At 42.6% G+C, this 12,326-nt stretch overlaps 1 protein-coding gene across 6 annotated transcripts in view; it reads left to right on the top strand.

Annotated features, from left to right (window-relative positions):
• FAM13A (family with sequence similarity 13 member A) overlaps positions 1-12,326 on the top strand; it is a 198,914-nt gene that overhangs the window by 23,142 nt on the left and 163,446 nt on the right. For all 6 annotated transcript variants that reach the window (XM_048848645.2, XM_048848643.2, XM_075127514.1 and 3 more), the window contains exon 4: positions 3,558-3,738. In XM_048848645.2, coding sequence (XP_048704602.2) covers positions 3,558-3,738 — 181 coding nt within the window. The remainder of the gene's footprint in view (positions 1-3,557; positions 3,739-12,326) is intronic.

Below are 12,326 nucleotides of genomic sequence, written 5' to 3'. Positions count from 1 at the left end.
AATTTATTTGAGCATAAGCTTTCGTGAGCTACATGAAGTGAGCTGTAGCTCATGAAAGCTTATGCTCAAATAAATTGGTTAGTCTCTAAGGTGCCACAAGTACTCCTTTTCTTTTTGCGAATATAGACTAACACGGTTGTTACTCAAAAACCCTACTGTCTCACCATATGCTGATGGATGATAATGAGGCATCTAATGGTATTTTAGCATATGTCTTTCAAAAAAAAATTACTTGCCATGGATTAAGTGAGAGAACAGAATTTTGCAAATCTGCTTCGTGCCATGTTTGACCTTTTCCCTTTGAGGAAGGCGCTAGCTTTTGGCTGCAGAGAGACCAGCACAATTAAAATTAATGTGTGTCCTGGAATTGTCAGGTATGTTTAGACATTAACTGTGAATGAATTCCATTTAAACTTGTAGTGTAAAAAGAGATAGAAATAAGCTTAATTTGTAATGTGCATTGAAATTTTTTTTTAAAGGGCTTCTCAAATCAGTACATCGTATAATCACTAAACCATAGCCTGAGAAACAGTTGTCTCTGGTATTTCAACATGCTGTAATTCCAGTTAATCTAATTTATGAGAAACTATACTGAGTGACAGATGTGAGAACATTTATTGCCTGGCCTTCCTAAATTACATGCAAGATAAGTCTTGTTTAATTTTTAACTGTAAGAATGTCTGACTGCGCAAAATATAAAGCACATCCCAACCTAACGATCGTGCCCTCAGTCTCCAAACTGTGGCAGTTGTAACCATGTTGATCATTCATATTTTTCTACTTCGCGCTCTTCTTTCCCCAGGGTACTCTGTAATTCACCCTGAAAATAGTTACTGGGCACAAAAGTGTTTTTTAAAACACCAACTACTTCCTTTTTTTTATTATTATTATTATTATTATTATTTTATTATTATTACTATTATTATTATTCACAGTCTCTGTTAAAGGGGTTTGGGAAAATGTAAGCCAAAAATAGGATTGTTTTGAAAGTCCTTGGACCTGTGACTTAGTGTACGGAATTGTCCCCTACTGGTATTTGAACCTGAGGGCACTATATCAAAAACATCAGTTCAGGCCTTAGCGCATAACCTCCATCTTGGCTGTCAGTAGCAGTAACATCATTTTATGTATCCTCTATCCTAGCCTCCAGCCATGAAAGGGCAAGCCCACAACACAACGTCCTGTCCCTTCTTTTGCAAAGCACTCTGCACGAAGTGCACAAAACATCGAGCTGTTCCAAAGCAGCATGTACTTGGCATGTATATTGTTCCAGTACGCACTTGCTGAGCTGCCTCAGTCACAACATGCATGGTTTAGGCTGTTTACTGGACACGGGTCTCAGAAGTCCCTGACCTCGTTGGGACTTAACCAGAGGATGCTCTGTTCCAAAACCAGAAGGCTTTACCTTTTGAACTAAAGAAGCTCTTTTTGACTCTCAGCATTATGTATTCTCTCTTCAAACCACTAGCTGCTTCGGGACAAGGAAGCTATGTAATACTATGTATTCCTCTTCTGCTAGGAATACATAGTACAGGGATGGGCAACTTTAAGGTAGTACACGGTGACAGAATCCACTAAAACCCTTTGGTGGGCCTGGGGATGTGATGTGGTGGGGGAGAGAGGTCAGGTCCTGGGTAGAGGTGTGGAGAGCGAGCCCACCCCTGTGCTCACTCCTCCAGGGTGGCTGCTGTCCTGAAGAGGTGGCACAGCTCCCCGCTGTGGCCCGTTGGATCTTGCCTCAGCATCATGTGACATGCATGTCTGCACACAGGTGGGGCCTCCCCTTGTGACTCCATTTCCTGCCCCCTTCTTGGCCCTGGTGCTGCGGAATCGCCTGCCCTGAACTAGTAAAGTTCAGGCCAAGTGAAGTTATCCGGCAGATTAGGTATGGCCCCAGTTGTCCATCCCTGACAAAGTAGGTCAGTATCGGTGAGACAGAAGAGTTCAAGTGGGGTTAGATGGAGCAAGGACGTCTCTCCGGTAGGAAGGGAGAAACATGAGGAGCTATAAGTGTTACTGAATACATCTTAAATCAGTCTGAGGAAAAAAACCTTTGTTACCTGTCAGTTTTACTTGCAGCATTAAAATTAGGTAGAAGCAAAACATTTCTGAACGAAATGATTTTGTCAAAACAAAATGATCTGATTGATCCAAAATGACTTTTTTTTAAAAAATCAGAGAACCTTCTTCATAGAGCAAAGGGAATGGTAGAGCTGCAGCAAGACACATTGCAAGATCCAAGAGCCATCCTCTGAGACTGGGAAAGAGCCCATGGAATGGCTGAGTGGGAGAAAGCGATTGGATAAATTAGAGAGGTATGGTACAAAGAGAGAGAGTTTGTGACTAGTGGAAGAAGCAAGGGGAGAAGATAGGTCAAGTATAGAGGGAGAGCAGGGAAAGGGGAATCGTAGCCCCCTCCCCCACACAAAAAAAGCCCTTATGAACGGGTGATGGTGTGGCTGATCTGGTTAGGTCCTGTGGTGGTGTTGCTGGTGTAGATATGTGGGCAGAGTTGGCATCGAGGTTTGTTGTATGGATTGGTTCCTGAGTTAGAGTTACTATGGTGCGGTGTGTAGTTGCTGATGAGAATATGCTTCAGGTGTCTACACCAGTGACACCATCACAGGACCAAACCAGATCAGCCACACCATCACCGGTTCATTCACCTGCACGTCCACCAATGTAATATACGCCATCATGTGCCAGCAATGCCCCTCTGCTATGTAAATCGGCTAAACTGGAAAATTCCTACGTAAAAGGGTAAAAGGACACAAATCAAATATTAGGAATGGCAATATACAAAAACCTGGAGGAGAACACTTCAACCTCCCTGGACCCACAATAGCAGATTGAAAGGTAGCCATCCTGCAGCAAAAAAACTTCAGGACCAGACTTCAAAGAAAAACTGCTGAGCTTCAGTTCATTTTCAAATTTGACACCATCAGCTCAGGATTAAACAAAGACTGTGACTGGCTAGCCAACTACAAAAGCAGTTTCTCCTCCCTTGGTGTTCACACCTCAACTGTTTGAAGAGGACCTCATCCTCCCTGATTGAACTAACCTCATTATCCCTAGCCTGATTCTTGCTTGCATATTTATACCTGCCTCTGGAAATTTCCATTACATGCATCTGATGAAGTGGCTATTCACCCACGAAAGCTTATGCTCCGATACGTCTGTTAGTCTATAAGGTGCCACAGGACTCTTTGCCGTTTTTACAGATCCAGACTAACATGGCTACCCTTCTGATACTTGAATGGTAAAAGTGTGTTTTGAGGCAGGATTTGTGGGCAGAGGTTTGTCACACAGGTATAACTGCACTGAGTTTAATTTGCATTAATCTGGATTTAATCCTATGTAAATACGGGCTGGTCTACAAACAAGCTTGCATCAGTTTCCAATCTAGTTATTTCAGTGCAAGTTTGTGTGTAGACCAGCCCTTACAAAAGAATCTGATCCTGATCATTTAATTAGTTTAGTTAATGTCCATCAATAAATTGGAGGTGAGGAAAGATCGAGCTCAGAAACTATGTTCTTTCTCCCCCTTTTCTTCCCAGACACTAGAAACAATGCTGAGAAGGAGAACAACTTGAAAGAACTAATAAAAGAGCTGCCTGATGCCAACTATTGCCTGCTGAAGTACCTGTGCCGGTTCTTGACCCGAGTTGCTGAGCATCACACGGCAAACAGAATGAACGTTTTCAATTTGGCCACCGTTTTTGGACCAACTTGTTTTCAGTAAGTTCATGGGGGTTTTTTTTTTTTCTCCCCTTTCTTTCACTTCAGCTGAGCACGTTTTGAAGCAGGTGGCAAGAGACGCAGCTCAGAATTCTCACCGTTTCAGTTGATCTTATAAATTCCCTGAACAATGGATGCAGGCTTTAGAGGTAACATTTGGGGTTTGGTTGTCCTTTCGGGGCGTGAGGAGGGAGTTTGTTGGCATTTTGAAACACTTTTTTTAAGCAGTTTGTTAGGTGGTGTAGACAGGAGAAAAATGGAGCAGAAAATCCCCCAAATTTGTAGAAGGAAGAAAGTTGCATCTACACAGCTTTCTTCCTTTTCTGCCACACGCCAGGGAGGCTTCTCTGCACAACATCTAGAGAGGGGGCAGTTAGGGAAGAGAGCATCACAGGGCAGCTGCTGGATGCTGCCTGCTCTATGCTTCCAGGTAGTGAGACGTGCAAATCCTCTTGATTCAGGAGTGTGTGATCCAGATCCAATGGCACTGTGGCGCTGACAGGAGCTGTGCTCCTAGAGGACCCAGAGACCTATCTGGAGGGGATGGGACTCTGCAGAGAAAGAGGGAGTGGGATTTGACACTAGATTCATTGGTTCTACTGACTGCTTCCTTCTGGTCCAGACTCCTCCACCTTCTTTCTGGAGGCAAGGATGTAATGGACTCCTCCAGTGCTAATGTGAAGTTTGGAGTTCATTGTGATGGAGTTTCAGATAGTAGGGCCCTGCGCAGAGATGCAGAGTTTCTTCCTACTCACTTGTTTTTACAGCCATTAACCTCCATGCTTCAAAATCCCAGGTGGTTGTTGAAGTAATGATTATTTTAGATAACCTCACTGCATTAAGTGATGAGTATTCTAGTAGTCCGTGCTACCAGAAGAGTCAAATTATTGTCGTTTGAAACTTTAACCAGCCTGTTGGTGGTGGGGACATGGTGTTTTTGGTTTCCTTTGAGGTTGAAGAGTCCATAAATAAACCTGAAAGTTACAGATAATAATATTGTAAATTTTATTGTGTTGTTAGTCTCCATCACTGGAATCAGAAAAAACAAACTCAGTACCACAGGATTGCAAAGATTGGTGTATACAGAGTCACATATGTAGGTCACTGTTAAAAAGCCAACATTTACCAGCTGTTACACCCCGGGGTAGAAATGGTCATGAATTGTGTGACTGAAGATTTGCATTGGAAAATGCTGCTTTGTTGAAACCAAAACTTTTCCTGGAAATGGGCAAGTTTTGATGAAACTTTCGTTGGGGAAAGTTTCTGAGGTCCAGGATGGAATTTCTGGTCGAACACAAGAATAGTTAAATGCCCAGGGGCCCGGGCATTTGCCTGGGTTATGAGAGACCTAGTTTCAAGTGTCTGTCCCAAATCAGGCAGGACTTGAACCTGAGTTTGCCACATCGTAGGTGAGTGCCCTGACCACCAGCCTGTTGGCTAGTTTGGGTTGGGTGTGTCTTTGGTTTTGTTTGGTTTTTTTTTTGGTTTAAAAAAAATTTTGAAAGGTCTTGGTTTTTTCCTTGATGTGCAATGGGGGAAACATCTGAAATCTCAAAGCTTCACAGGACAGGAAGGCTGCTGCCACCCAGCACCAGAAATGGGTGTCACAGCAGCTATGCAGGGCATTAAATATTAAAAAATATGTTCTTGGGCTTCTTTTTGTCCTTGGAATCTGTGGTCTTGCTCATCAGTGAGTAAGCAGAGAAGTTAATTTTTTACCAAAGCAGAACAAAACGCTTTACAAGAAGAAAGTGAAGTTCTGCATTGTAGCCTCCAACTCCTCATGACTCCTCATTCATTTTCTTAATGAATGACTCTCAAGATGACGTTTCTGTCCAACAGAGCTAGGTGGAATGATGTATTTTGATGAGAAGGGAAGGAAAAGGTGGCACGACCCACAGGTGGAAATGGAAAACTTCCAAAGAAAAGCAGATCAGTGGATTTCAAACCTAAGTATTTGGTACGCTCGAGCTGAGGCTGTGCCTGGACACAGGCAGACGGGGATGCCTTTGGCCTCATGTAGGTTAGATTTATTTTGCCTAAAATTCTCCATCATTGCTGCCAGCTACACCATGATAGCAATGGGGAGTGCTAGCATAGATGGTAGCCTGGTAGCTGCTGGCGTTTTAGACCTGCTCTGACAGGGTTGAAGGACCGGGTGGTTACAGTGCTGCTGTCTGGTCTGTACTAGAGCTCTGTCACTGTTGTTGGCAATGGTCAGAATCTAGAGACAAAGGAAAAGTGAGTGTTGATGCCCAGGAAAGTGAAGTGCCAGGATTCTGTGTGTTTCCACCTTTTTAGACACTATTTCTCAAGTGAAAAAAAGAAAAGATCAAAATACCAGGTCAGTGTAGTTCTCCACACAGAAAAGATAAAGCCCCTATGCCTAGTTACTGTTGTTTTAAGGTCGCAGTGACTGAGAAGGTCGTGGGGCTGATCTGTATTCATTTACAAATACTGTATGTTACCCAGTGTTGGGGATGGTAGCAGTATGACTGTACTGGGTTAGTAGAATGTTTTATACGTATGCTGGTTTAGTTTAATAGCAGGCCTGATAGGAAACTAACAGGAAGGCAACACAATGGTCCCAGATGAGCAGCCTCCTGCCTGAGCTATTAACTGGGAAGTACTAGCAGAGTAATAAGCCTTGTTTTGCCACGGCTGGGATCCAAACACTCAGAAGGACACTAAACAGTTCAATAGTCCCTCTCTTGGGCAGGGGAGTCATTGTCAGGGAACTGTCCCTTGGAAACAAATTGATAAGAGACATGCTCCACTGGAGGGTCTGAAGAATCAAAACCTCCCTGGCCCCCTGCCAAAGGGTGATGAGGCTTGGATAAGACAGGCACGCCTATAAACGTGTTGGTCTTTATGCTTTGTTCCAGCTGCTAAAATTAAACAATACTCTGGTTTAAGAAAAATGTCTGGTATTCACCACTGATGGTAATCTCCCAAAGGGAAGACATGCAGGTGCCGGTCCCCGTTGGCTTATTTTTCTTCTTAGCTTTTGACAGTTGGCTGCTATATCTTTACAAGATCGAGACATGTCAGAGAGAAGAGATGTAGATTCTTATTCTAATAAGTCCACATTTATTTTCAACCCAAGAAAATTCTTTTAAACATTTCATCAGACCCATTCTTCTAGCAGCATGGTGCCATTGAAGGAACCGTCCTCAGTTGTTCAGGGATCTGCTGGTAATAGGTAATTATACACTATAGTGAGGAGAGAGAGGCTTTAAACCATGAGCAATAATTCAGATTTCTTCAGCCCAGTTTTCTGGTTGTGTAAGTGCGTGAAACTGCAACTCAGTGGTATGACATCCTGTTCAGCTCTCCTGGCTAGCATGGAAGGGGAACGTAGGACCAAGGCTCTGTCCTCACGCTGCTCTTCTCTCCCTTCTTTGCGTCCAGTACCAGAGGCGCCCAGATGTGTCCTGTTCTTGAGCTCAGGAAGCGCTAAATGTCGGCTCATGGATGGTCACCTGTAAGGGATGCAGGGTTCTCTGGCTAACAGTACACTGTGCGTCACCCCAGGGTTTCTGTCCTGAACAAACCTATCTCACTCTGAAGTAGATGAACAATATTGTTGGTTCTTTTCTCCCCCACAGAGAGGTTTGTGTTGAGAGGGAGAAGCTCATGTATCCAACTGTAAGTGTTGATATAAGTTGTCTAGTGATGCCGGTTACATTGCTTGGAAATAGTACAGGAAAATTTCCTTGTCTGATCTGTGGAGTGGAGCGTAGTTAGCAATTGGATATTTTCCTCTGAGACTTCCCTTCTTCTTTAGCTTAGCTTGCCCAGTCATCTCCTGAGCTCCATACTCCTGATCAGGCCTCCCCTACTTGTGAGGGAGAGGGTTCGTGGAAGGTCGTCTACAGGGGCTGTGGTGCAGAGATGGAGCTGGGTTTGCAGCCGCACTCAGTGGCATTCTACTCTGCAAAGCCTTCTGACAACAGAGTCGATATTCATACCCAAGTGAGTGCTGCTGGAATGGTCCATGCCTGCATGCCAGTTAGAAAAGGGAATTTTGTGTAAGAACTGGGTGGGTGGTGAATGGTGGCATGCTCCTGTGGGGGTGAAGGGAGGGGAGAGGAGGAGCAGGCAGGAGCTGACCATGCATAGAGGTAGAGCATCTTGCCAACACAAGGATCTCTGGGGATTAGGAAATTCTTCCCTTCATGGGAGATGCATTAGACGGGAACTCCGTAGGTGAGCTTCTTGGAATCACCTAGATCCTTTGTACACCTCCAGTAGGTATTTCCACAGGAGGGTATGGTGTGGTCCCTCCAGTGTATGTCTGTTTTTATTTGGATAAGGCCATCCCACGTGCCATTGTGGAGCCAAGAAAAATATAATAAAAATGCAGGTTTCCTGCTCTCCCACAAGGCCTTGTCTGCATTCGGAAATTCCTCCGATTAAGCAGTTGATGGAGCTGTGCTGGGACTGACCCATAAGAGTAGACAAGGGCAAACCGAGTTTTGCAGTGATTGAGCTAATCAGGTTTTACCCCGATTATGAGAAGGGATAAACCTCCATGAGCCCGGTCTGTGCAAACCCTTGCATGCCTTTGTCTATGCTTAGGGGTCAGCATTGATGCAGCCATATCTATTGCTGAATAAGACTATTCCTGAGTGTGGGCAAAAGCGAAGAGTTGCAGACATGCTGATTTTTCCACTGAGAAGAGGAGCTGGAAGGAAGAGTTCAGTAAATCCTAACCACTAATTCCAATTCCAGTATAGTCCAAAGTGAAATATTTAGTAAGGGTGTCTTTTGAATTAGGATAATAAGGGATTTATTTTTGTAGCTCTGATTTGAATACTGTTGTTTGTAATACTCTCCTAGATCCTCACACATGTCTTTCATTTCTATCAATCCTACTTTATAATCGGTACATCGCAGCAGCTGTTTGAAGTGGTGGGGATTTTCATGCCCAAACCCTTGACTTTTTCTTAATTTCTTCATGTAAAGACAGAGGCAAACTAGCAGCATGCTAGAAGTTCTAGCCCCCACAGGGCAAAAGACAAAATTGCGTTCTGACATGAACTAGGAGAATAGAAATAGCAATTAAAGCATAAAAATTGCAAAACTGCCCCAAAGTTTATGCTGCTAAAAATTAACAAATACCAGAAATGTGATACTGGTGTGTAAATAATTATTAGGTCAATCATGAATATTTTTTGATGTTGCTGCATGACAATTTCCCCCTCTCACTCCTCCTTTTCTGTTACAACATTAAAAGGCTGCCTGTTGACACATTTACAGTGCTCACTGACGACTGTTAATTTCCCAGTATTGATTAAGAGAGAGGTCAGTGAATGCTAAAGTGATTTCTGGTGGTGTCGATTAGTTGGTGATTGTTTCAGAACCTGTTCGTCGACTAACAATTTAAGGCCTTGATTGTTTTATGGATTATTTTACAGAAACATTTCCTTATTTGAGTTTGATTGCATGGTAAATGAGTCTAGAGTAATAGCTTTATAAAAAAAAAAACCCACCCCATTAAATTGTTAAACAATGAACAAGGCTCCCAATGTCAGCAACATGGAGATCCATTTTTATTAGTAAATTAAATGCTGGCAAAAACACTCAGGCAGAACAATGTAATGTACTTGTTTGACTTCCTTTTCTCCTTTGGAACGCAGTTGCTGCATGTATTTGTGAACTGTCACAAATTGTTGCAAAGTGTTACAATCCAGTGTAAATGGTGCAGAGAGAACCTGTAGAAAGATGTGCCCAGCTGAAACAAAGAGAGAGACCTTGCACAACAAACTAATAATTTGTTTATAAAATAAAATGTAGCCAAGGGCAGCATCTAGCCTTGAATATCGGGGCTGGTGGTGGCCTAGTGTTCGTGTCATAGTCTACAAATTAATAACAATAAAACCTTGTAGTTATGTAGAACTTGGCATCTGGAAGGACATCCAAACAACTTTTCAAGCTGGATATAGGAATCTTTCTGTTCCTCAGTGGAGTTCATCTCTAGGATTGAATGTGACAGCTATTACTATTAGTGCTCACAACCGACATAACAATTTTGGACAGGAAACAAAGAAAAATACTTCAGCTAGCTGAAACTGGTGGAAGAATTTGTAGGCAGAGTGGGCCTGATCCAAACCCCACTTATGCCAATGGGTGTCTTCCATTTGGTTCAGGCCCATTATGATATCGCTAATTGGAATATGGCTGAAATGGTGGGGCTAATGCTCCTGTTTCCATAGGATCCCAAAGAGCACATGTGGTCCTGACTGTAGTTTTATGTGTCATCTGAAAGACAGCCCAGTGCCCCTAACACCATGTTGGGACATTTCATGTGTCTCCCAACAATTCATTAAACAAAACATGACTTTTTAATTAACCACAGTGGCTTTCACTGGATCAGAGCAGCAGCAACAACAAAAATAAAGTGTCAAAGTGAATTGAGTTGGCACAGTATGAGGGATCCTTATTTTGGGGTGTTGTCTCCAGACTCCCGTCAACTGCAACTGATTGCCATAGAAAATGTCCCACATCTGAAAGGTGCGCTTACCTTGGTTTATAAGCTGTATGCTCCTCCCCTGTAATTTTGAAAGGATAGATTTAGCCGTTAAAACTCCACCTTGTTTATAAGCGTCACAAAACATTTTGTAAACTCCATAGTCTGTGGAGTTTGTAAACTGTGTAAACCAAATAGCCTTATTCAAGGAGTTTGGAAGCTTGACAGATCACAGAGAAACATTTGTAAGCTCTTCAAACCAAACAGCTTCTATTCTGGAAACATAGCTCTTTAGGAAGGTGTAATTTTATACCTTCCTCTGCCAGCGCTGGTAAACTGTGGTCCTGTATAATTGTTTCTTGAAATCACAGCTAAAAAACATGTTTTTCTTTTATATCTTCTGATTTTTTTTCTGCTTATTACTTTATTCTGCATTTGTATTACTTAAATCTGTAAATTGGTGATGAAGGTCTGTAGGAAAGCTCCTTTATGGAATGATGATGTGGTGGATCATCAGGAAAGACAAAGCAGCCACAGTGATGAAATTTAAAATAGTGCAAATTGTGAGTGCCTTTAAAAGCAGATGGATGCTATTTTAAAGCACAGTATTAAACGGCGTTGCTTTTTCTGCTTGCTGGATATTTGCCCTTTTGTGATGACAAAATAAGTTTAATTGCCTCAGGTGAAGGCTTCTTATTGTGATGGGCAAGAACATTTTTCTTTCTGATGTTGTTGTTGTTTTGCAGCTGGTTTCCATAAATAGGCATTGTGCCCTTTTCTCGTCCCTTGTGTCTTTCTTTTTTGTTGATGGTAGTGTGGTAGCTGGAGAACGCTTTCCAGAGGATGGTGATAATTCTTCAGAAGAATTTTGTACATACATGGATTTTGACGCCTCTGGATTTTATAACCCATTTTACACATTTTATAACAGGGAATAGAGGAAATTTACACAGATCAAATGCACAACAAATATTGGCTGTTTTAGTCCGGTAGCTATTGGTTCACCCCTACAAAGGTATGCACATGTTTGGTTTCAGGAGGATTACTTGTGCTGAGTAATTTTTTCCGGATCTGGCCCTTTGAATATCTGAAATATTTCATATGGAGGATTACTGTGGGTTCTGAATAAGGGTCCCCCCCAACTGTGTCCTCTTAATCAAACCTATATGGTGTAGTACTTTGTGCAACTCTCAGTTTATGTATCTGCAACTAATAAATTTGCAGCCTACTTGAAACCCACTCACAGATGATCATGTGGGGCTGCACATGTAGCCTCCTGTCAAGAAAAAGCCATCCCTTTGAGTTTCTTTTCTTTTTTTAGTGAGACATGTTCTTTTGCTTGGGCAGGTAAATTTGGACATTGACAGATGCCCTGCTAGGAATAGGGTTGAAGTCATGGCCAAACAGTAGTTTGACTCGTAATCTCTTGGAACCAGGCTCTGGCGCATGAATGAAACTTTCAGAGAGGGTGCATATTCTCCTGTTTGCATGCACCTTTTGTTTTCTGTTCCCACCAATTCTCTTGCACTCCAAACCTGGCTATGGGGTTTTAGGCCAACAGTGAATTGCACCATTGCACAGACTGCACTTCTGCTTCACTTATTTGCCCTAGATAACTATTTCACCCACAGCTAAATCATTATACCCTCTTGTAGTCTGCCAGTGTACAAACGCCAGTGTGTGTGCATTTTAAGTACCGGTAAATTGTCTCTGATTTACTCTTAGAATCATAGAATATCAGGGTTGGAAGGGACCTCAGGAGGTCATCTAGTCCAACCCCCTGCTCAAAGCAGGATCAATCCCCAATTTTTGCCCCAGATCCCTAAATGGCCCCCTCAAGGATTGAACTCACAACCCTGGGTTTAGCAGGCCAATGCTCAAACCACTGAGCTATCCCTCCCCCTTGCATCACTGTGTCTGAAGAATGCGAGGAAAAGGAAGAAAAGGTGTGGAAATAGACCACAGTATAACTCTAATAGTACGCTATGAACCAAGTGTGCTTTTCAACTTCTGTTTACTGCTTGGAAGAATAAAATCTCTGTGTGTAAAAAAAACAAAAAAAACAAAAAACCAAAATGGGATTTTAATATTTGTAATGGCTGAGACTTAGATTTGT

This window comes from Caretta caretta, chromosome 4, assembly GCF_965140235.1.
Source record: "Caretta caretta isolate rCarCar2 chromosome 4, rCarCar1.hap1, whole genome shotgun sequence".
Taxonomy (NCBI): Eukaryota; Metazoa; Chordata; order Testudines; family Cheloniidae; genus Caretta; species Caretta caretta.
This window is presented reverse-complemented; position numbering and strand designations above follow the sequence as displayed.